Raw genomic sequence first — 26,596 nt, 5'->3', positions numbered from 1 at the left:
ATAAGACATTAAATCTTGCTGGACTCTGTCTGGATTAGGAAACCTCTGAAGCTTCTTTCTATCTCTTCATACACTGCTTCTTCAAAAGAGATACAGGGATGGACACTCAATCAGGAACACAAGTCATGTTGCTGCTTCTGTTACTTCTGTGGCCCCTGGCAGCCTGGGGAAATCTCAGAGCCAAATGCCTCCTGACTCTGAAGAGGGACAAGGTGGATCCAAACAACCATTACAGACCAGGAGAGTTCATCATTGGTGGCATAATCTTTGCAACACAGGCTACATTTTGGCCACTAAGCTTCAACGCAATACCTGTGACTCAATCAAAACAGTAAGTCAATCTTCCTACATGGCTTTAGACCCAGTCTATTTCACTCTGATTTCTAAAGTTCCATCCTCTTCTTTTACAATGAATGGTCCCCTTGATCTGCTGGTTTTTCTCTCTTTCTTTCTCATTTCATGCTTGGGGATCCATTTTCCATCCTGTAGTTGATGAGCCTCCTTTGAAATTCTCCAACACAATAATCTATAAAGATCCTCTTTTTTTTCTTGACTTGGAAGAAGCTGCTTTCCTTGACACCCTCTGAGCATCGCTGGACTGTGGATGGAGAAGAGAGAGTGGTTATTCTCTTCTACCTCTCTCTTGCTAGATCAAGGCAACAACATGGGTACAAAAATGAAAGAAATGTGAACAAAACAGAGTAGAATAATAGAGTTGGAAGGACCTTGGAGGTTTCTAGTCCAACCCTTTGCTCAAGCAGGAAACTGTATACCATTTCAGATAAATGGTTGTCCAGTCTCTTCTAAAAACTTCCAGTGTTGGAACATTCACAACTTCTGGAGGCAGGTTGTTCCATTGATTAATTGTTCTAACTCTTAGGAAAATTCTTCTTAGTTCTAGGTTGCTCCTCTCCTTGATTAATTTCCATCCATTGCTTGTTATCCTGCCTTCAGGTACTTTGGAGAATAGCTTGACTCCATCTTCTTTTGTGGCAGCCCCTGAGATATTGGAACACTGCTATCATGTCACCCCTAGCCATACTTTTCATTAAACTAGACATACCCATTTCCTGCAATTGTTCTTTGTATGTTTCAGCCTCCAGCCCTCTCATCGTCTTTGTTCTTCTTCTTTATACTCTTTCTAGAGTCTCAACATCTATTTTATATCACTTATAGTAAAAGCTGCTCATTGTACGTGTGTGTTTATGTGTTCTTTAATGATTCTATATATGAGAGGATAAGTAGCCAAAGGGGCAGAGAACAAAATTGAAAATCAACCTAAAATCTTAATCAATCTAAAATCAACTACCAGAATACTGAGAACATCAAGAGTGAGCCAAAGCATGTGGCAGAATAAACTTAAAGCTAATGTGGATTTCAAAAATCATTACATGTGAAATGCTACATTGGAATAAGTAGAACTGGAGATACCTTTATGGATCTCAACACAAGATGCATTCTATAAAGTAGAAACAACTGATAGAAAAAAATGGTTAACCAATTAAGACTTATTAATAAAGGAGGGGAAGAAATGGAGGTAGTGACAGATTTTATTTTCGTGGGCTCCAAGATCACTGCAGATGGGGACTGCAGCCAAGTAATTAAAAGATGCTTGCTCCTGGGGAGGAAAGCTATGGCAGCACACTGAAAAGCAGAGACATTACCCTGCCAACAAAAGTGCATATAGTCAAAGCTATGGTCTTCCCAGTTGCAATGTATGGCTGTGAAAGTTGGACCATAAAAAAGGCTGAGCGCCAAAGTATTGAAGCCTTTGACCTATGGTGCTGGAGAAGACTCCTGCGAGTCCCTTGGACTGCAAGGCGATCAAACCGGTCAGTCCTAGAGGAGATCAACCCTGACTGCTCTTTAAAAGGCCAGATCCTGAAGTTGAAACTCAAATACTTTGGCCACCTAATGAGAAGGAAGGACTCACTGGAGAAGAGCCTAATGCTGGGAAAGATTGAGGGCAAGAGAATAGGATGACAGAATGAGGTGGCTGGATGGAATCACTGAAGCAGTAGGCATGATCTTAAATGGACTCCAGAAGATGGTAGAGGATAGGAAGGCCTGGAGGAACGTTTTCCATGGGGTCGCGATGGGTCAGACACAATTTCACAACTAACAACAACAATAAAGGAGAATGAAAAAATTAAGAGGAAGTTGAGAACAATGGATTGCAGAAGAACATAGTTTTCAGAGGTTCACATCTGCACAGATAAAAGAAAGTTTTAATATAGATCAAAAGACAATTAGGGTTGAAAAAGAGAAAACAGAATTCAAAATTCAATTTTGGATAAACTGTTTCAACTTTTACCCTCAAAACGATGCTATAGGGCATTGCACACCAGAACAACTAGACACAAGGACAGCTTTTCCCCCCATGCCATCACTCTGCTGAACAACTAATTCCCACAACACTGTCAAACTATATAGTGTATTACTATTATTTTTTTCATCTTTCCTATTATCTAACTCCTTATGACTATAACTTTGTTGCTTGTATCTTACAATTTATATTGTTTCATTTAGTATTCTAGTATGGTTTATGTTCATTGCTTATTTAGTATACTGTTGTATCTTATAATTTATGATAAATGTATTTTACAATGACTATGATTATGATTTATCACTTTTTGCTTTTATGTACACTGAGAGCTTAGGCACGGAGACAAATTCCTTGTGTGTCCGATCATTCTTGGCCAATAAAGAATTCTATTCTATTCTATTCTATTCTGTTCTGTTCTGTTCTGTTCTGTTCTGTTCTGTTCTGTTCCGTTCCGTTCCACTCCACTCCACTCCACTCCACTCCACTCCACTCCACTCCACTCCACTCCACTCCACTCCACTCCATTATTATAGTAAAATGTATAAATTGTTTTAAAGATTTGAAACAGAAAGACAAATTAAAGGATGATAACTAGGTTTTTTCTTTTCTCTTTCTCATTTCTTGTATTACTTTCTTTCTCTTCTTCTGATTAGTGTTTTGTTGTATGTAAAAATTATTAATACATATCAATTTAAAAAAGAATAAGCCAAATTCACTCAGATACATTCAGTTTCTTAAAATAAAATATAAATTGAAAGAATGCAAGAGTTCTATTCAAATATGTCAGTTTTTTGTTTGGAGATTTGAAACAATCCATCTGAATATAAAATGAAATGCCCCCAAACTTCCAAATATGCTGGGTTGAAAATATATATTAAAAATAAATTGTAAAGAAAATGTTATTTCCACGGATTATGTTCTAATACACTCACACTTTCAGGATAACAGATACAGAGTATTCGAAAATGCTATCTTTCATCTTTGCCATTCAAGAGATCAACCAGATTCCCAATACTTCCCTCAATATCACCCTGGGTTATAATATCTATGAAAATTATTTCAGTGCACAAATGACTTCAGAGGCTTTGCTGGACCTGCTCTCAGATGGGGAAGCCAATGTACCCAACTACAGCTGTGGAAGGCAGAGAAACACAGTGGCCATTCTGGAAGGGGCCGAGACTGGCATCTCCAACCAGATTTCAACCATGTTGGGCACCTACAAAATCCCACAGGTGTGTCTTTGCTGAGAAGACAATTTTTAGTCAACTTACAGTCAGGCATCCTCTGCTGAAAATGAAGAGCAAAGTTTTATCATCAGAATCATATGAATTAAGATTTAATTAATTAGATTATATTAGATAACCTTTATTGTCATTTTTTTCCTGTGGGCACAATGGCACACATTAAAAATGAAATTTAGTTGCTTGCTCTCAAGTGTACACATACATAACACACATTTAAAACATACTATATACAACACACACACACACACACACACACACACACACACACACACACATATATATATATATACTGAAGCAGTAGGCGTGAGCTTAAATGGACTCCAGAAGATAGTAGAGGACAGGAAGGCCTGGAGGAACATTATCCATAGGGTCGCGATGGGTCGGACACGACTTCGCAACTAACAACAACAATATATATATATATATATAGACCTACACCCTTATATATAAGTAACATATAAATATTAATCACTGTCCATCTTTAATACATAATGGAAGGAGGAAGCTTTAGAGTTCACAAGGTTAATACAGTATGGAACAAAGCTGTGACTGAATCTGGATGTTCTGCTTCGGATATCATGGAGTCTCCTCCCAGAAGGTAACAAGGAAAACAGGCCATGAAGAGAATGTGTAATGTCCCAGACAATCTTGCAGACCCTGCTCAAGCAACACTTTTGTGCTATGTCCTGGATGGAAGGGAGGGAACTGCCAATGATCTTTTCAGCCATCCTCACCACTCTTATCACTGCCTTCCTTTCTGAAGCAGTGATGCTTCTAAACCACACTGTGAGGCTATATGACAGGATGTTCTCGATTGTCCCTCTGTACAAAGTGGTAAGGACATTGGGAAGGAAGATGTGCTTTTCTCATGTGGCACAGAAAATGCAGGCACTGCTTAATTAATTAATTAAGAAGATTCTTATCTAGTGAGGGAGAAGAATCCAAGCAGACATATCACCTTCCTAGCACAGTCCCAGACAATGCATCTGTGTTGGCTATACTTAAGAGCAAAATGCTTCAATGAAGTGAGAAGAAAAATAAACAGTGAGTAGAATGACGCAGTGGCTCAGTGGGTTAGGATGCTGAGCTTGTCGATCAGAAGGTCGGCAGTTTGGTGGGTCGAATCCCGAGTGCTGCGTAGCAGAGTGAGTGCCTGTTACTCATCCCAGCTTCTGCCGACCTAGCAGTTCGAAAGCATGTAAAAATGCAAGTAGAAAAATAGGGACCACTACGGTGGGAAGGTAACAGCGCTCCGTGCGCCTTTGGCGTCTAGTCATGCCGGCCACATGACCACGGAGACGTCCTCGGACAAGCGCTGGCTCTTCGGCTTTGAAATGGAGATGAGCACCGGCCCCTAGAGTCGGAAACGACTAGCACGCATGTGCGGGGGAACCGTTACCTTTACCTTTAGAATGACCAGAGATGTCAGTACAAAAGCTTCTTCATTGCAGGGAGTAGAGTAATTCCTTCATTAGGAACAGGTGTTTGGATTTACGGGTCTTGAATAAAATAGCATCTTCCTTTTTTCCCCCCTTTTCAGATCAGTTACAGTTATTTTTCCCAGATTTTGAGTGACAAGACTCAGTTTCCTTTCCTCTACTCAGTGCTCCCTGCTGAAAGAATCCTCTACCCAGGAATGATCAAGCTGCTTCTCCATTTCAGATGGACTTTGGTTGGACTGATTGCTCCAGACACTGAGAATGGACAAAGTTTCATGAGGATATTGACTTCCATGCTGATAAGGAATGACATTTGTCCAGTTTTATCGCAAACCTTTCCCAAAACTCTTCAAGGACTCATTGTAGATTTTGAGTTATTCCACAATTGGAGAAAAGTGAACATCTTTATTTTTAATGCAGACTATACTACAATCAAAACAGGGTTTGATATTTTAATTATAATATATGAATCCTTTATTAAATCTCTTAGAGGAAAGATCCTGCTCACCACAATCCGCTGGGATTTCACAATTTATTTGATGGAAGAGGATTTTCCCCTTCAATACATCCATAGCACCTTTTCCTTTCTGATGAGAAACATTAAACTGATGGACTATCGTATGTTTTGGAAGTTATATTTTTCTGCGAGACGCTTTGCAAGGAACTCCTTCCTGTGTTCCTACACCAAAGACGCCTTTTCAGTGAAAGATTTTCGACGGTGCAGAAGGAGAGAAGAACTGGAGGCTATGAAGAAAGAGGAGATTGATCAGATCCTCACTCTGGATAACTATTTCATTTACAACACAATTTGGGCTGTGGCACGGGCCTTGAATGCAGCTTATTTATCCAGATCCAGATCCAAGAGGACAACATTCAAAGGTGGCAGAAACTTTGAAACCACAATGCTGAAGGCGTGGCAGGTATTTATTTTCTATTTCTTGCTCTCCCTGTTGCATTTGTTTCCTTTGGCTCATTTCTTTTGCAATATATTCTTTCTTAACACCTTTTTGGTTGTTTTGCCTCTACTTTTTTTTCTTTGACTCTTCTCTTTACAGGCAAGAATACTACAGTGGTCAACACAATCTAACAAAACTGTTGTGTATCTTAGGCGGTCTAATGCCTCATTTTATGGACTACCCCTAGGGCAGCATTTGCCCAAAATTTGTCTCCTTCCTTGACTAAGAACTCCTTCGATTCTTCTTCCCCTGCTCTAAAGTCTCAATAGAAATAGAATAGCTTTATTGGCCAAGTGTGATTGGACACACAAGGAATTTGTCTCTGGTGCATACGTTTTCACTGTACATACAAGCAAAAAGTGAAAAATCATGAAAACAATCATAACACAATCACCATAACTCATAACATACAACACTCAGTGATAGTCATAATATAGATAGATCATAAGATACGAACAATTATAAAGTGATAGTCATAAGATGCTAAAAGAATAGGTAGCAGGAAAAATGAGAAAGATAATAGTAATATAGCCCTACTACGTGGTTTGATATCCTAATCCATGAGACAGAGTCAAAGTCATCAAAACTCTCCTCAAGCACCTGCAAATGGAGAAATGTCAAGCAAGTAAATAGACTGAGGCCAGTTCTGAAGGTAAAGTCTTTGATTTGGAAAAGGTTTAGAAGAATTAAGAGTGAAAAAATGTTCTATAAAATTGCAAGCAGGTGACCTTAACTAGTAAAAGAAATCATCTTTCACGGTGAAGATCTGAGGTGTATTCTCCATGTCAAGTGACCCATCTATCACCTTAATGAATTTAATAATCATAGCAGTCTAGTAGAGCAAAGGCACCCATAGAAATCCTCAAAGCAAGCAAAGTTATTTCTCATAATGTTCTGTCCTATTGATTTGTAAACCTCTTGTTTACACTATTGGTTCTTTGTAGGAAATTCTATTTCATTTTGGCTTTAGTGGCAGATTTTTTTCAATGTTCTTGTGCCTATTTTGTTTAGAGTTTTAAATTTGGACCTCAATAGCTCACCTGCATGTATCCTTTGCTAGAGTTCCCATTGGTTTTCAAAAATCAGCAGTAAGAGTTATGAATGGGAAGAGACAAAGGATATCTGTTCACCATACTGGTCTTGAAAGGAACTAAAGTTTTTTGGGACATTTTACATAATTTTTATTCTACATTCCTCAGTATATTTCCTTCATTCCAGTTCAAATTTAAGGATCCTTGTTGCAGACATTTCTATGTCCTTTGTAACACTGTCCATTTTCTCTTCTATTTCAGCTTCATTCTTTCCTTCAAATTTCTCAATTTTATAATAATTGCATCAATGGGGTGTATTTGAATGAGAAAGGAGAGCTGGTAGCAGACCTTGCCATTATAAACTGGATGATTTTAGCCAATAAATCTGTCAGCAGAGTGATATTTGGGGATCTAGAAAGACCAGGATTCTTGGATGTGAAGTTTACAATCAAGGAAACAGCTCTTGCAAAGATGGAACTGTTGAAAAAGGTGGGGGGAAAGACTTCTCTTTCTGAAAGTCTTCCCAGGAAGATTCCACTGTTGGAGCAAGGACAGACTTGGGAATTTCATCTCTGTTTTGATATATATATATTGATATATATATTTTGATATATATATATATTTACACAAATATATGAACTGTCCGGTGTATGTTAACTATTAAATTACCTTGCTAGGCCCCAAACATGGGGCAAATCTTTATTTCCTGTTTTCAGCCTTATCTCAAAGGCCATCGAACAGGCTGTAGTCACACCGGACAGTTCATATATTTGTGTAAATTGTGTAAATTACTAACAAAAAAATTTACACATATATGTATATATGTTAAATGTTTAAGTATTTAGAATGCACTTGCTTAGTCCCAAGCACGAGACAAATCTTATTTCCTGTTTCAGCCTAGCCCAAGGCCATCTACAGGCAGTAGCCACAGAAGTGGCAGCTCATATTTGTGTAATTTTTTTTTTGGCTTGCTAACAAAGAATAAAGGGAGACCGATATGATCATTTCAAACTTATTTGTTCTCATCAGTCAGCCATACCCTTCTGAGATTCGAACCTGGGCCGACTGCATCTTAAGCAGTTGTTTTAACCCCTAGTTTTCTGCAAGAAAACTAACATTAAAAAAAATTACACAAATGTGAGCTGCCACTGCTGTGGCTACTGCCTGTAGATGGCTTTGGGCTAGGCTGAAACAGGAAATAAGATTTGTCCCATGTCTGGGACTAAGCAAGTGTATTCTGAATGCTTAACAAACATATATATATATATGTGTGTGTGTGAGTGTGTGTAAATTCTCCTCTCCTTTACATAATGGGTCTACAAATAGTTATAAGTTTTCCCATCCCTGTTTAACAGAAATGCTATAATAAATAAATATTCCAGGTGAGGGGATCTTTATCTGATATTCAAGTGAACCCAATATCTGATCATAATATAAAGATAAAAGATAATTTAAAAAGTCAACAGGTTAGCCCAAACATTATAATAATCTTCAAATCTCTCTGTTAACCATCAGTTATTGTATTTAATATGTAGAAAGTCCACAGTTTCCAGATCTTATAAAGCCATCTGGTCCATTGTCTCTAATCAAAGCAGTTAGTCTCACCATCTCTGCTAATTCAATTTTAAAATCCATTCTTAAATAGTTGTAAACTCTTTTCCTTTCTGGTGCTTGGCAAATACAATCGTCACAGTGGTCACCATGTGGGGATGTCATCTGTTTTCCAAAGCAGGCAACATCAACTTTGGTTAGATGTTCATTTGTCTAGGAGAAATATTTTCTTAACTATTCCAGCTAGTTGTTTATCAACAACAACTTTATTGATTAGCCCTTGGGCCATATCAAAGTGCAAAGTTTCAGCAACAAACCGTCACCAAAACGTGATAAAAGCAATCCAAAATGGAATTTGATAAAATACAATTTAAAATGGAATTAAAATAATATACAATTTAAGATGAAATAGTAATAAAATACAAATTTAAGATATAGATAGTTGTTTATCAGTGATCTGCAAGAAAACTAAAATTAAATCATGAGGCAACATGATTCATTTCACCAAAGCAGAGAATCTATCCAAATTTCCCTCGCGTATGCAAATTGAGAATTTAAAGTAAATTTGTACTGTGGGGAAAAATGACAAGAGAAAATAAATAGGAAAACAACAGAGGCTTGATGAGTTTGAGGCTTCAAATTTAGGGTTCAAATTTAGCAAAGCTTAAGCCTTGAACTGGAGATCCCCCAAATCGTTTTCCTTTGCTATTTCCCCAAAATAACTTTACTTTTAACTTTTGTAACTTTTGTAGTGCTTTTATTGCCCTGTACACTGCCCTGAGTCCTTTGGGGGAAGGGCGGTATAGAAATTCAATTATAAATAAATAAATAAATAAATAAATAAATAAATAAATAAATAAATAAATAAATAAAATAAGCTAATTTTCAGTGTACGGTACTTTTCCTCCTGCTACTCAGCCCCTGCCTCCTTCCAGGTGTGTGGAAAGCTGTCCTCAGGGATTCATGAAGGTGGCTCAGGAAGAGAAGCCCATCTGTTGCTACAAATGTCATCCTTGTGCAGAAGGAACCATCTCCACCATGGAAGGTGGGTGATAGCAGGAGAAAGGGGCAGGCTTTCAGGAGGACCATACACCCTGGCCCATGAAAGTGCATTTTGAAAGACTTGGCTTTGCAATAATGGAGAATATCTGTAGCTCAGGTCTAGGATAAGGGTGAGAATATCTGTAGCTCAGGTCTAGGATAAGGGTGAAGGTTCATTCTCTGATATTGTGGGTTGGTTTCTGAATGTTTCATTACCAGGCTAGGTAACATCTGCAGCAGAGTTTAGAGAATGTCAGTGTCAGTATTCATCTGTTTATAAGAGCTTCAGGTGTGGATGTGTTGAGTGAGGGTCTTGTGACCTTCATCCTCATCCTGCAACTGAGCTACAGATATTTGCCACAATTGCAATCCTCACTCTATATCCAACTCATCCTGAAGAGCAGCTCTTCCTACTTTGTTTGCTCCACAGAAAAAGTAGTGGTTTTTTTACTTCTGCTGACAGAAGTACAGTACTTTATTCCATTGTACTTCATACTGATGTTATCCATGCAAAATCATTCCCAACAAAAACAGTTTTACACACACAATGGATTTCATTGAAGGACAGTAGATTCTACTGTTGCTCTTTTTCAGATGCAGAACAATGTACCAAATGTCCAGAAGATAAACATCCAAACAGTTATCGGGATCACTGTATTCCAAAAATTATAAACTACCTTTCTTCTAAGGAAAATCTGGGGATCATCCTGACTTCCATTGCCTTGTTCCTTTCTTTAACCACAGGCTTTGTTTTGGGAATCTTCATTAAATTCCTGGAAACACCAATTGTCAAGGCCAACAACCGGGACCTCTCCTACATTCTCCTGGTCTCCCTCATGCTTTCCATCTTGACTACCTTCTTCTTCATAGGCCATCCAAGGAGAGTGACATGCCTTCTCCGACAAACAGTTTTCAGTATCATCTTCTCAATTGCGATTTCTTCAATCTTGGCCAAAACTATCACAGTGGTATTTGCCTTCTTGGCCACAAAACCAGGGAATAAAATGCAGAGATGGCTGGGGAAGAGCTTTGCCAACTCCATCATCCTTTCCTGCTCTGGTCTTCAAGTTGTCATCTGCACCATCTGGTTGAGCATCTTTCCCCCCTTCCCTGACATGGACATGCACTCCCAACCTAGAGAGATCATCATACAATGCAATGAAGGTAGTGTCACCATGTTCTACTCTGCCCTTGGGTACATGGGCTTTCTGGCCACTATCTGCTTCACGGTGGCTTTCTTGGCCAGAAATCTACCTGGAGCTTTTAATGAAGCCAAGCTAATCACCTTCAGCATGCTGGTCTTCTGCAGTGTTTGGGTATCCTTTGTGCCGGCTTACTTGAGCACCAAGGGGAAATACATGGTGGCTGTGCAGGTCTTCTCCATCTTAGCTTCAAGTGCTGGTCTGCTGGTCTGCATCTTCATCCCCAAGTGCTACATCATTGTGCTCAAACCAGAACTCAATACAAAAGAACAAATGATGTTGAAATAAAATATAGAATGACTTTATAGATATCTCTTTTTCCAGAATAATATTTAGAAATAGCAAAGTACAGTAATAAATATAATATCAGCCCCACTAGTAGTCTCAATAGAAATCACAGTGATGGATAAATGTAATGGATCATCATTTGTAATAAACATTTTCCTTTTTTAAAAACCAAAACCATATGAATATTATAAAAGGAAAGGAAAGTGAATTAAAAAAGCAGTAAAAAATCAAAATTATGTTTGTATATTTATAAATCATGTAGAAATATTATTTATAAATATACACTATATGAAATGTTGTTGTTGTTGTTGTTGTTGTTGTTAGCTGCGAAGTCGTGTCCGACCCATCGCGACCCTATGGACAACATTCCTCCAGGCCTTTCTGTCGTCTACCATCTTCTGGAGTCCATTTAAGCTCACGCCTACTGCTTCAGTGACTCCATCCAGCCACCTCATTCTCTGTCGTCCCCTTCTTCTATTGCCCTCGATCTTTCCCAGCATTAGGCTCTTCTCCAGTGAGTCCTTCCTTCTCATTAGATGGCCAAAGTATTTGAGTTTTAGCTTCAGGATCTGGCCTTCTAAAGAGCAGTCAGGATTGATCTCCTCTAGGACTGACCGGTTTGATCGCCTTGCAGTCCATATATGAAATGATAAATATTTAAATAAAGATGACTACATTTCATTGTAATCATCGCTACATAATCTAAGTTTGTAAGCTATTCATAACATCCAGATAATATCTGGTGATTAATTCATTAAAGATTTGGTTTCTTAAATTTATCCTTTTAATTTTGAAAGACTAGCCTCTTGGTAATAAGAAAATTATATTTAATAGGTATATAATTCCAAAGAATATGTCTAACAACATTATCTCTTGTCTCCAATTCTTTACAAATGGAATTGCCATTAAATATTAGCTTTATGTTAAAATGTTTTTACACCCATGGGTCTTGTGGATTAAGACTTAGTTAATCTTCTTCCAAACACAGTCAAACTTGCAAACTTGAGTTGGTCACTGGGATCAGAGGTTTATTCTTCCAAACTTTTGGACTTATGCTGGAACCCATCCTCAGTGAATTTCTGACTGTCCACACTCAAACTTGTTCTGCACTGTAAACCTGAACATGCTCATTATTCACAGTGATACATTTCAAAAACTGAAAGATGGGTGGATATGATGAACACCAAGAGATGTCCTCTTCCAGATGACATAAGTCCATAGCTGATGGATCCCCTTTTAACAGAATAACAGAGTTGGAAGGGACCTTGGAGGTCATCTAGTCCAACTCTTAAAATCCAGTCTCTTCTTAAAAAACTTCCAGTGTTAGAGCATTCACCACTTCTGGAGGCAGGTTGTTCCACTGATTAATTGTTCTAAATGTCATGAAATTTCTCCTTAGTTGCTTTTCTCTTTGGTTAGTTCCCATCTGTTGCATCTTGTCCTGCTCTCAGGTGCTTTGGAGAATAGCTTGACTACCTCTTCTTTGTGGCAGCCCCTGAGATATTGGAACACTGTTATCATGTCACCCCCTTGCCCTTCTCTTCATTAAACTACACATGCCCAAATTCCAGCAACTGTTCCTTATATGTTTTAGCCTCCAGTCCCCCAATCATCTTTGTTGCTCTTCTCTGTACTTTTTCTAGAGTCTCAACATCTAGAAAGAGTACATTTAATTCCTGGTAGATGGACTGAACCTCCAGAAGAGCACCAGGCGACCTACATTTCATGAGTGATAAATAGGGTGAAACAAGTCACATGGTGCCTCTTAGTGGTCACTGCAACAGGGACAGATATCACAATAGCTTTTCAAAAGCAGAATGGTGGATTTTCCTGGCTTTAACTCCATCCTCTCTCAAAAACAGTTTACCAATTTGAGGGAAATATTCCATTGCTCCTCTGATTAATAAGGTTTGCCTTAGGCTAGCTTTGACAGCTGAACCAATAAACCTATCCATCTCTCAAAATTTTCTCTTGTTTTGCATAAGTGCATTCAGAGCACTACAGCCTTGCTTAAATGGAGCTGAAGATGGGCCTAGCACTATCCTAAAAGCTTGCTTAAAATCATATTCAAAAAGAGCGCACCTATTGAATACATTAAGCAAAAATATGTTTCTGTATGTGAGACTGTATGTCTTCCAGATTGACCTCACAGACCCTGAATTTTGACTCATTGGCTAAAGGTTTCCAAATTGACACATTACTTCTTGATAATAAATGCCATATTTAAAAAGAAATATAGAAATAAATTTTAGTTCAGCTTCCCAAGCAAAGCAAAGCAGGAAAAGACACACAGTTGAATTGTGTTTGCACAACTTGAAGCCAAAGTGCTGACATAACTCATGCAGAGTAAAAGGTCTCCTCAGGATTTTGCTGGACTTTATGGGAAGCAGAAGGGAAGATTAGTCAGATTAGCAGATAATGTGATGATCCCCAAATTATCTGTCTCTGAAAAGAGACTAATTTCTTATCTCTTAATGGGTTCTACAGGTCTTAATGGACCAACTCATCTGCAGATTCCCCCAGAAAATAAGCCTAATTAAATTCATGTTAAGATGAAATTCTCCAGTCTCCCTCACTGGCTCATATACTAAGTTTGGAGTCACATATGCAAATTCTCCCTTTGGGCACCTATCTGTTGATTTGTTCAGGGTTCAGAGAGGTGACTGTTCTCTTAATTGCCATTATCTGAATCATAGTAATTAATTTGTTGACTTTACCTTAAACCCCTAAAGATGGAACTTCAAACTCATTAAAAAAATGTAACCCCCAAAATGTCAAAAATGTTTTGATGTTGATATCAGACTAAAAAGCATTGTTGCGTGGCGTCCATGTCAGAAATGCTTCAAATATAAATGGCTCAAGAGACAGATATAGAATCTGGGTGTGGTTTTAGGACAAGCAGAGGTGGTGTATATTTCCATTATCTGTTTCCTGACTTGATTTGAAGCTTCTATCTTTCAAGAGATTTTGGTTTCTTCCACCTCTTGTTCTCATTCTTTGATAAAAAGCAGGTGCCACAGAGCAGGCTCAGTCAGGAACAAAACTCATGTTGCTACTGCTACTACTTGTGTTGCTTCTGTGGCCACAGGAAGTTTATGGGATGCTCAGAGCCAAATGTCTCTTGACTCTAGAGCAGGGTGAAGTGGACCCACAGAATCTTTACAAGCCAGGAGATTATTCTATTAGTGGCCTAATTTCTGCAATGGATGCTAGGTTTAAATTATTAACCTTCAACAGAAGTCCTTCAACAAAATTCATTGAGTAAGTCAATCTTCTTCCACTGCATTACAGCCACTCCGTTTCCAATGAATATATACAAGGCCAGCTCTCTAAAACACAAGCAGCTCTGCCCTTGGTCCGCTCCTTTTACAAACTTAGTTTCTGAACGCATCTTGGGAACCCTATTGCACACTTCAGGTGATGAAACTCATTTTAAGCTGTCAAATCTTAGGAGCCATTCAAGATATTTGCTATAATCCATAGGAATTTGATAGTGCTGTTCCAATACTTGAGGGGCTGCCACAAAGAAGACGTGGTCAACATATTTTCCAAAGCACTTGAAGGCAGAATGAATAGCAATGGATGGAAACTAATCAAGGAGAGAACCAACCTAGAATTCAGAAGAAATTTTCTAACAGTGAGAACAATAAACCAATGGAATAGCTTGCCTTCAGAAGTTGTGGGTGCCCCATTATTGGAGGCTTTCAAAAGAGACTGGACAGCCATTTGCCTAAAATGGCATAGACCTTTCCTGCTTGAGCATGGGGTTATTTTTATTTTTATTTTTTTATTTTAATCCCATTTATATCCCGCCCTTCTCCGAAGACTCAGGGCGGCTTACAATCTAAGCACAAATCAATGTGCTTAGCAATAGCCTTCATTCTATGTATATGCCTGCTTATTAGGGCTTTCGGGGGGCCCCCAGAGGCATTATTACAAAGTCAGCTTATTGCCCCCAACAATCTGGGTCCTCATTTTACCTACCTCGGAAGGATGGAAGGCTGAGTCAACCTTGAGCCTGGTGGGATGCGAAAATGCACTAATTGCAGGCAGCTGGTGTTACTTAAGGAGGCATTAGCCCACTGCTCCACCAAGGGTTAGACTAGATGCCCTCCATTCCAACTCTGTTATTCTGTTATTCTATTATTCTGTTAAAATGGCTGCCACCCAGAGGACGTTCAGAAGAAGTTAAAGACCTTGTTATTTTCTTTAACTGTGAGGCTGTGTGAAGGTTCAGCCCCTGTTGGATGGATCTTTGTTGTGTTTTTGCTCTTTTTTGAGCTATTTTTGATTTGTTACCGGCTTCTAATTTTTTAACTTGCAAAAAAATTCTGTGATAAAGGGAATAGAATTTAAATGAATCTTAGAGCTATGGCAGCTATGTGTGTATATTTCTCACCTTTAATAAAAGACATCAAATATGGGATTAAAATACTTGAAAACTGACTCATGAAATCGAAATATAACCGACTTTTACTGTGCCTTTGAAATACTGTAAGATCCAAATGTTTTTGTTGTTTTATTCTTTTTCTATGGTTACAGTTTGGAATGTTGCAAACTGTTTGGAAGAATAATTGTGATTGATCAGTATGATAGAAAAGTTAAATGCTATTTTCATTTTCATATCTGCAGAAAGGGATATAAATATTGTTGGAAATTTTTGCCCTTCCTTTTTGCTACCAAGGACATCAACCAGAATGCTGATTTCTTACCTAACATCACCCTGGGTTATAACGTCTATGAAAATTTCTACAAGATAGAAATGACTACAGATCCTTTGCTGGACCTGCTCTCAGATGGGGAGGCCAATGTACCCAATTACAAGTGCAGAAGGCAGAGAAACACAGTGGCTGTTCTGGAAGCAGCTGAGACTGGAATCTCTATCCAGATTTCAACTTTGTTGGGAATCTACAAAATCCCCCAGGTGTGTCTCTCTTGCGGAGACACTTTTCAGTCATGATGTCAGTTCTGCAACAATTGAGAAACTATAGCCATTTTACGCTTTCCTTTCCTTGTGCTATTTCTTTTATTTGGGATTCTCAGATGTAGAAGGGGGGAAAGGGGGAATGCTTGATCATTTTCTGTTAGCCATAACATTTGCAGCTGGGTAAGAATCAAGGTCAATGTAAGATAATGTTTTGGCCGGTTGAGAAATTGGGAGGAGAATGCACATTTTAGAATAATTGGTGAATGTGATTTATGATAGCCTTTCTGGGATGGGAATTGCAACTTGTTACTTTGTATCAGGGGGAGGGAACTTTAGTCTTGGGTTCAACTATGTAAGTGCCAATACTTTGTTTCCTGAATAAAATGTTCTCTGAGGAATAAATATTTGCCTTGAAGTTCTTTTAAAGGGTTTCATCTATCGGAACCATGACACATGACACTTTGACTCAGAGGACCCCTGCTGCAAACAAAAAGCAGAGTTTTGTTATGTAAATGACAGGAAATGCATTTTTGTGATTCCATTTAAAGTATTATCATCTCCCCTTCCTTTCAGATCAGTTACAGTCTTTCTTCTCAGATTCTGAGAGATAAAAGTCAATTTCCTTTCTTCAACTCGATGCTCCCTGCTGAAGGAGTCCAGTACCCTGGAATGGTCAAGCTGCTCCTTCATTTCAAGTGGACCTTGGTTGGCCTTCTTGCTTCAGAAACTGACCAGGGGGAGAAGTTCATGAGCACGATGTCTTCTTTGATGTTAAGAAATGGCATTTATGCAGTTATATATCAAAGCGTTCCACTAAGTGTGCATCACATAACTTTAATATTTGAACAATATTACAATTGGAGACAAGTCAATGTCTTTGTTTATGGCTCAGAGACTAGCTCATTCTGGATTGGAATGCTAATTGTAGAAACAGTACTTCAAGGTGTTCAACAAGATTTTTTAGAAAAGGTTTGGATCATTACAGCTCACTGGGATCTCACTGTTGACTTAATGCTTGCCAACCTTTCCTTTAAATACTTTGGTGCCATTTTTTCCTTTTTGATACAGAGAAGGAAATGGACAAACTATGATGCTTTTAATCTCTTTCTCAAATCTATATTTAATTTTTGGAAAAAAGCTTTTACATGTTCATCCACTAAGGATGCCTTTTCCATTAAAAGCTGGAGACGGTGTACACAAAGAGAAGATCTGGAGGTTCTGAGGGAAGAAGAGATTGATCGAATTCTGGGTCTGGACAGCTATCTCATTTACAACACCATCTGGGCTGTGGGAAGGGTCTTAAATTCAGTTTACATATCCATATCCAAAAGATCAGGCAAAAATAGGAACATGAAGGCGGAAGCTCCAAGGCTGAAGGCTTGGCAGGTATTTCTTTTCTATCAGACATGTTTCATTGGTGGCTTCTTTTCATTTTGGATATAGAGAGCAAGCAGACAAACTATAATGTATAAGAATTAGTTCTTTCCCTTTAAAGCAGTTGTATATTAGCATTACTATGATATAGCATTAGGAAAATGAACATATGTTGAAACTTCTGTCCTTTATAATGATTTTTCTAATCCATATATTTAAACATGTTGTCACCTGTTATTCTTGTGCTTATTAATTGTCTGCTATCCAAATTGGAAACTCAAAACAGAACCCTGTTTTTGAACAAAGAAGCAGAAATGTTCATAACCCTCTCAGCATAGACCAAGGGTCTTTTCAAAGAATGTCTGAAGTTCTTTTTAATTCTTCTTTTCCAGCTTCACTCCTTCCTTCAAAGTTCTCAGTTTCACAATAATTCCATAGATGGGGTATATTTTGAAAAGAAAGGAGATCTTACAGCTGATCTGGATATTGTGAACTGGGTCATTTCCCCTAATAGGTCTGTCAAGAGAATGAAGTTTGGGAGTTTAGAAAAAGGTGCATCCCATGTTTTGAAATTTACCATTGACCAGAAGAGTACTGCACAGATAGGAATGCTGAATAAGGTGGGAATCATATTTATTTTACTCTACTGAAGGTGGTGAAAATAGGATTCAGGTTCTTTGGGGAGGATCTGCCTTTTGGTTTTCATTTCAACTGATCCTCAACAATAAAAAACTTAAATATGTTTTATTGACTATTCAGGTGGCATGAAAAATACAATTTTCAATTTTCATGTAAACTATTCATTGAGCCTGAGAAAATAGAAGTAGATTGAGCAAGTCATACAGATAACGTAGCTCACTTAGCCAAAGCAAAGAATCTATCCAACATTTCTCTACGAGTCCAAACAATATTTTTCTGTGGAATGTATTATCTAAATTTAAAATGAAAGCATAAATTTGTAATATGTATGAAGCATGAGGACGGAAGAGAAACAGAGAAGGAATATACACTTCAATCTGCTGCTCAAATTATTTGCTTGCTTCTAATTAGTCACACTGGAGTTCACAAATCTCTCCTTCCATTGCCAGTTTTATGAAAATAATTTCATTTTCTGTTTATATTTTTCTCTTTCGTCAGCCCCTGCCTCCTTCCAGGTGTGTGGAAAGCTGTCTTCCTGGATTCACAAAGGTGGCTCAGGAAGGAAGACCCATCTGCTGCTACAACTGTCATCCTTGTGCTGAAGGAACCATCTCCACCATCGAAGGTGGGTGATTCCAGAGTAAAAGATCTGGTATTTGGGAACACCATAAACTCTCTGGAGAAATGGAAAACTCTCCTCTCCTCCCCTCCCTTCCCCTCCTCTCCCCTCTCCTCCATCCACTAATCCATGATTAAAAATTTGAAGGTATTTTTAACAGATCCACCTACAATTCTGATACTGGACCCTTCCTTCCTTCCCTCCCTCCCTCCCTCCCTCCCTCCCTCCCTGTCTTCTAGGTTCAACTGGAGGGGGGCAATGCTATTTGCAAAGAGAAATTAATAAAGGAGCTTCCCCAGCAGCCAGTTTACATATGAAGACCAACGTTTTAGTTTATAGAAAAAATATCTTCTTAAGTGAATCAGAGCTTGAAGGAGATATTGATGCCTTGAGTCCAACCTTCCATTCCTTCCTGTGTTTGAAACAATCCAGTATAGATGGTCACAATAACAATCTTTCCATAGGTCCTTGGAGGACCGCAGAGTCCTTTAAATTTCTAAAATCTGGTTCAGGGTGTCAAGACTGATTTGCTGTTTCACCCAGATTTTCTCTTTTGCTCATATCTTGACAATGGAATGCAAAGGTGGGAGAGATGATATCTAGGCAACTGACACCCAAGGCCACTTGAAGAAGAAGTGGACTGTTCCATAACAAGAACAAATATTTCCATTGGACAATGTGAACACCCGGTGGGTGGAGGGTGAGGAAGTCTATTGTTTAACTAAGCAAGACTTTAAGTGGCAAAACCAGAGTTGGTTTTGCTTTCTTCTGTGCCAATGTAATTTTTCAGTAAAGTATTATACTCATGGTAAAATCATGTCCCAGGAGTTTCTTTTCCTGGAAATGCCAACAGGACAATTGACACAGGGAATCTATAATACAAATCATGCAATCTCTAAAAGTAGGTACAGCTCATAATTGGAATGTGTGGCAGTGATTCTTATTTCCTTTTGGCACTTGACCTTCTACATTATACTACTTAACCATTCTTAACCATTCTGCATGCTACCTTCCTCCATAACCAGTTAACCAGAACATCACAAGTTTACTACAGCTATGGATCAGATGGAAGAACTTACTTTATGTTAGATATTGATCTTGCTTTTTTCAGATGCTGAAAAATGCACTAAATGTCCAGCAGATCACCATCCAAACATCAACCGAGATGACTGTATACCTAAGATTGAAACATTCCTATCCTATCAAGAACATTTAGGGATCATCCTAGCTTCCCTTGCCTTGTTCCTGTCTTTGATAACCACCTTAGTCTTGGGAATCTTCATTAAATTCCAAGAAACTCCCATGGTCAAAGCCAACAATCGGGATCTCTCCTACATCCTTCTCATCTCCCTCCTGCTTTCCTTCTTGACCTCCTTCCTATTTCTTGGCCAGCCATGGACTGCCACTTGCCTTCTCCAACAAATAGCATTCAGCAACATCTTCACAATTGCCATTTCTACAGTCTTGGCCAAAACAGTCACTGTAATATTAGCATTCTTTGCCACAAAACCAGGGAATAATATACAAAGATGGTTAGGGAAGACCTTGGCCAATTCTATAATCCTTTCTTGTTCTAGTATCCAGGTTCTCCTCTGCAGTATCTGGTTGGGCACTTCTCCCCCATTCCCTGAGTCAGACATGTACTCACAATCAACAGAGATCATCCTGCAATGTAATCAAGGCTCTGTTGCTATGTTCTACCTTGCCCTTGGCTACATGGGCTTCATGGCTATCATCTGCTTCATGGTGGCTTTCCTGGCCAGGAATCTCCCTGGGGCCTTCAACGAAGCTAAGCTCATCACCTTCAGCATGCTGGTCTTCTGCAGTGTCTGGATCTCCTTTGTACCCACCTACATGAGCACCAAGGGGAAGTATATGGTAGCTGTGCAGATCTTCTCCATCTTGGCATCAAGCACTGGCCTGCTATGCTGTATCTTCATTCCCAAGTGCTACATTATTTTTTTAAGACCAGACCTGAATACAAAAGAACATTTGATGTCAAAATAAAATAAAAAAATAAACTTTTCATAGGAGTTTCCTGTAGATGCCAGTTAGAACTCAAAGATATTATTAGTTTCCCTTGCAATGTTCCTGTGTTTAATAATATCTTTTGTCTCGGGAATCTTCATTAAATTCTGAGATATTCCAATAGTCAAAGCCAACAATTGGGACCTTTTGTACATCCTCCTCCTCTCCCTCCTGCTTTCCTTTTTGACATCGTTCTTATTAATTGGCCACCGAAGAAGAGCCACTTACCTTCTCCAACAAACAGCCTTCAGAACATATTCACAATTGCCATTTTGACTCTCATGATGGTATTAACATTCTTGGTTTCAAAACCAGGGAATAAAGAACAGAGATGGCTAAGGAAGAGCCTGGCCAACTCCATCATCATTTCTTGTTCTATTGTACAAATAGTCCTCTGCAGCATCTGGTTGTGCACTTCTCCCCCATTCCCAGAGTCAGACATGTACTCACAATCAACAGAGATCATCTTGTAAAGCAAACAAGGCTCTGTTGTCATATTCTATCTTGTCCTTGACTACTTGATCTTCCTGGCTCTCATCTTCTTCAAAGTGGCTTTCCTGGCCAGGAATTTGCCTGGGGCTTTCAACGAAGCCAAGCTCATCACCTTCCGTATGCTGGTCTTCTGCAGCATCTGGATCTCCCTTTGTACCCACCTACCTGAGCACCATAGGGACGCATTGGCTCAGTGGGTTAGGACACTGAGCTTGTCGATCAGAAGTTTGGCGGGTTGAATCCCAAGTGCCGCATAACAGAGTGAGTGCCTGTTACTCATTTGAAAGCACGTAAAAATGCAAGTAGAAAAATAGGGACCACTACGGTGGGAAGGTAACAGCGTTCCGTGCACCTTTGGCATCTAGTCATGCCGGCCACATGACCACGGAGACGTCCTTGGACAAGCGCTGGCTCTTCGGCTTTGAAACGGAGATGAGCACCGGACCCTAGAGTTGGAAACGACTAGCATGCATGTGCGGGGGAACCTTTACCTTTTTACCTGAGCACCAAAAGGAAATATATGGTGGCTCTGCAGATCTTCTCCATCTTGGCGTCAAGTACTGGCCTGCTCTGCTGCATCTTCATCCCAAAGTGCTACATTATTTTTTTTAAGACCAGACTTGAATACAAAAGAACACTTGTTCTCAAAATAAAATAGTGGTTAACTTTAGGTATATCTTTCCAAAAATGACAGTTATTATTTGCTGCATTAATGTTCATAGGAAAGCACACAGGCACAAATTGTTTTTGAGTAGGTTTTTTGCATTGTGATAGAAATATACCATCAGTTTTTAAATACAGGTAGTTCTCAACATACGACAACAATGGAGCCCAAATTTCTGTTGTTAAGTGAGAGATTTGTTACGTGTTTTATGCTGATTTTTTGCTATAGTTGTTAAGTGAATCACTGCAGTTGATAAGTAAGTAATTCAGTTGTTAAATGAATCTGGTTTTCCCATTGACTTTGCTTCACAGAAGGTCACAAAAGATGATCACATGACCTTGGGACATAGCAACCGTCATAAATATGAACCAGTTGCCAAGTATCTGAATTTTGATCACATGATTATGGGGGTGCTGCAAAGTTTGTAACTGTGAAAAATGTTCATATGTCACTTTTTTCAGTTCCACTATAACTTTGAATGGTCACTAAATGAGCGGTTGTAAGTTGAGGACTACCTGTATATTTCCCTTTCTTCTTTAAGTTTAATTTAACAGAAAACTGTGCTGGGGTTCTCTTCCCCCCAGCCCTCCATCTCTCTGAGTCTTTCTGTTTCTTTCTCTCCAAAATGTTGGTCAGTCAGCTGAAGGCATAGACAGAGACATAGAATAACTTTATTGTCACCTTAAATGTACACTAATTGGCATACACAAAAATGACATTTTTTTGCATTCAGCTCTCAAAGGGTCACCATCTCAATATACACTACACAAATATTTCAAAAAAAATTGCATATAACCACATGCGCAAACATATGTGGTCCAGAGAGAACAGTCTAATTCAGATGTATACACGTACATGGTGAGAAAAATGAATCTTGTGAGCTTACCAGACAGATAGTATAGGGAACAAAGCTGTTACAGAATCTGGTAGTCTTGCTGGAAATACTTTGAAAGCTGCTTCCAGAGGGTAGCAACAGAAACAGACCATAAAGTGGGTGTGTGGGGTCTCTAACAATGCACCAGACTCACTCTGAGATGTCCCAACTACAGAATTCAGAGTGTTCACCTGCCACCACACACTCTGATGTGTAAGGTGTTCCTCTTGCTCTGAGCTTTCTAGTAACCCCATACATACAAGAGGGCAAGGTCTTCTAATTAAGAACCCAAGGCATCTCAACCTCCTCAAGTTAACATGGATATCTAGTGTGGAATCCAGGATCCAAAACAAATGATCAAGTGTGGAATCCAGGATCCAAAACAAATGATCAAGTTTTACTAGATACTTCTTACTGAAGGGGATGTCCTCCAAAAAGTAGTGTTAGATATTCCCACAGTCCTCCCCAATTCCAACCTCTCAGTGAGCAAAATATGTATATGAAAGGACAAGATTTAATCTTATAATCTTCTGAAAACAGTTTCTAAAAAGACCTAATGCCAGCCAAAAGAGCTAAGCACCTTACAGCCAAATTTGAAAACCAGTCTGTCCCAGGTAATCACGAGGTAAACCAATTCCATAGAGCCCTGAGACTTGTTACATGTCACTTTGTCAGATCCCTTAAATCTCACACACTGTGTTTGTATGTTGCAGTTATGTCAATTTCTGTCCAAGAAAAGTCATGTCTTGTACTCTTATGACCATAGAAACAAGGCCATGAAGTCACGATGCCAAGTTTTAAGAAAAAATCCTAATAGCAATAGCACTTAGACTTATATACCACTCCATAGTGCTTTACAGCACTCTCTGGATGGTTTACAATGTCAGCATATTACCCCCAACATTCTTGGTCCTCATTTTCTTGACCTTCGAAAGAGGGAAGGTTGAGCCACCCTTGAGTTGGTTAGGATCTAACTCCTGGATGTGGGCAGTTATCCTGCAATACTGCATTCTAGCTACTGGTTGTTAAGCTGAGAGGTTTTGCACAGAACCTAGCACAGGTACTGTGGAAATTCACCATTCTTGAGGTATCTCTGCTATCACTATTAAGGAACTCATGCCAGCTTTGGGTATTATCTTCCTTGCTATATATGTTTTTTACACCACACTTTTAAATCTCTTTGTTTAAAGTACTAATAAAGCTTATACTATATTCATTGGTGTGCTTATTGTCTCTGGATTCAAAAGAAACAATTGCCTGGGGACCTCATCACTGCCTTGACATTTGACAAATCAGAGGTCCACCTGGACTGACATGAATGGCATGAAATGTTGAATGGTAGATTCCTCACTTGATTTGATTTTGAAATACAATTTTGTATTGCTCAGTTTAAGTCCATATTGGTTCTGTCCATACATATGGAAAGTTCCACTGCTCAAGGTAAAGTTTTGGGAGATGGGGAATATGCCTTCAACTAAGTGTTCATTCTTGGTGATTGCTTGGACAAGTTCCTGCCATTTCCTTGATAAGATTTTCAGAAGTGGTTTGCCTATGCCTCCTTCCTAGGGCAGCAAGAGAGTGGCTGGCCTAAAATCACCCAGTTGGCTTTGTGCCCAAGACAAGACTGCAACCCAGTTTCTAATCTGGTGCCTTAAAAACTGCATCAAACTAGCTCTCTAAAGTTTAATTTGGGAGCTAAAAAGTGTATTTCAATAGGTTAATGGGAAAAAACAAAATCTCCCAGCACTGAGAGACATAAAAGGCCAAACTGAAGATCATTCTGAGAGATCATTATTACCTATTGCTTCATGTACAGTGTATATGAGCAAACTATTACAAAGTATTTGTAGATATACAGAAGAACCATTTGCATGCGGGGTGGGGGTGGTGGTAAAAATCATGGCAATGTAATTGAAGCCCCACTTCTTTTGCCTGTGTGTTGATGTCACATGCATGTACAAAATGGTGACATTTTGATTGTATCATCATGATCATATTGATCTATTTTTATACTATCTAGACTTATATACCACTTCACAGTGCTTTACAGCTCTCTCTAAGTGGTTTTACAGAATCAGAATATTGCCCTCAACCATCGACCTTGGAAGGGTGGAAGGCTGAGTCAACCATGAGCCAGTGAGACTCAAACTGTTAAACTTCTGGTAGCCAGCAGTCAGCAGAAGTAGTCTGTAGTACTGCATTCTAACCACTGTGCCATCTTGGCTCTGGTGTATACTAAAAGTTCTAGAATCCAAAGATCTATCAAAATATTTCAGTGGGCCTTTGAAGTCTAGGGTCAGCCCTGCATTAGCCATTAAGCAAAATAAGCATATTGCTTAGGGCACCAAGGGAAAGGGGGTACCACAGAATTATTTTCCCCTAGCTAACATGCCCTTCATTCTTTCACTGCCTGTTAAGCACAGGAATTCAGGAGTCCATATATATACATACACATATCTAGCATGCCCTTCATTCTTTCACTGCCTGTTAAGCACAGGAATTCAGGAGTCCATATATATACATACACATACACACACTGTACACATACACATAAATATACACATATATGTTCATTGTATGCTAAAGCTGTCTACAAGTATCTGAACTACTAACAGTCAAAGTGTGTTGGCGTTAGATAAGACTCAATGGAATTTAAGGTGCTTTGGACTTAGATCTTTTGTGGGCATGAAGGGACTTCAGATCGATGATGTGTTTGACCCATCCTTGAGTTTAGACTGGTCATCTCCTACATTGGACTAGAATATAGAACATAGACCATAGAGCATAGAACATCATCAGAGTTGGATGGGACCTTGGAGGTCTTCTAGTTCAACCCTCTGCTGAAGCAGGATACCCTGTACCATTTTAGACAAATGGCTGTCCACTCTCTTCTTAAAAGCTTCCAGTGACAGAGCACCCATAACCTCTTAAGGCAAGCCATTCTAAAGTTTTGAGGATTTTTTTTTGTAATTGTCTTTATCTTCCACTTCTATTTGGAATCTACCTTGTTACAAAACTGCCCCCTTAGGGATGGCAGGTGATTAAATTTTAAAAGTTTGGTTTGCATGTGTCATCACATTTGTTTCCATCTCATAGCACAAATGTTTTGGTTTTGTAGAGGGGCATCATTGTCAGGCTATGTTTAGGATAGCAGTTGGCCTGTCTAGAATATTAGAATAGTATAGAAACCAATTTTCCCTTTGGGAGAAGTAGGGTCCACTATTCTTTTATAATGAAATGTGGGGATGATCTTGGGAAATGAGGGTAAGAGGTGCTGTCTAGATGACTTCCAAGGTCCCTTCCAACTCAGTTTTTTTGTTTTGTTCTAGGGAATGATCGAGTAAGAGGGGATATAGGCCAAAGCTGCATAACGGGCCGAGAAAAACTCAGAAACAAACCTCCCTAATTTATCAGGTGATTAAAAAGAGAAGGCAGGAGATTTGTACTTTCAGACTTTCAAGATTCTGTTAATGTTGCCTTATAGTGAAGCAGAATTAGCTTGGCTGATTGTGTTTCTTGTCCAGTATACTTGAGGTTGATACCATTGCCATGAAATGAGTTAACTTCCTGTGAGTGGGAAGGGGAACAGACTCTGTTTCAATGTCAAATTACACTGGGTGGGGCATTCCCTGATACATCCTTTTGCCAATGTTTATAGAGTTTTACACATGATAACCAGCACTTTGCATTGGACCAAGAAACCTATTGGAAATTGGTGTAGTGACTATATAGTACTGTTGTTATGTTGCAATGGATCTGTCCAAGAAGTAGCCTTTTATCAAATTCTATACCAGCTGCAACTTCCAAGGCAAATTCAAGGTAGTCCCACCAAGACCATGTTGCAGTATGAGTATGTCTAGTTTAATGAAGAGAAGGATGACAGGTGACATGATAGTAGTAT

General features: G+C 39.0%; 1 protein-coding gene across 1 annotated transcript; it reads left to right on the top strand.

The window, feature by feature from the left end:
- Nucleotides 1-98: 98 nt before the first annotated feature.
- Nucleotides 99-20,824, top strand: LOC308663048 (vomeronasal type-2 receptor 26-like; the record flags this gene model as incomplete). Its single annotated transcript, XM_081319190.1, has 8 exons — nt 99-331; nt 3,267-3,444; nt 5,111-5,929; nt 7,258-7,485; nt 15,763-16,002; nt 17,772-17,999; nt 18,517-18,643; nt 19,749-20,824. 8 exons carry the CDS (start codon nt 99-101, stop codon nt 20,642-20,644), a joined length of 2,949 nt encoding a protein of 982 aa, XP_081175316.1. The 3' UTR covers nt 20,645-20,824.
- Nucleotides 20,825-26,596: the final 5,772 nt, after the last annotated feature.

The sequence above is a fragment of the Vipera berus genome (assembly GCF_964194415.1).
Source record: "Vipera berus genome assembly, chromosome: 2".
In the NCBI taxonomy this organism is placed as follows: Eukaryota; Metazoa; Chordata; class Lepidosauria; order Squamata; family Viperidae; genus Vipera; species Vipera berus.
Note: the sequence above shows the minus strand (reverse complement) of the source record. Positions and strands in the feature narration are given on the sequence as shown.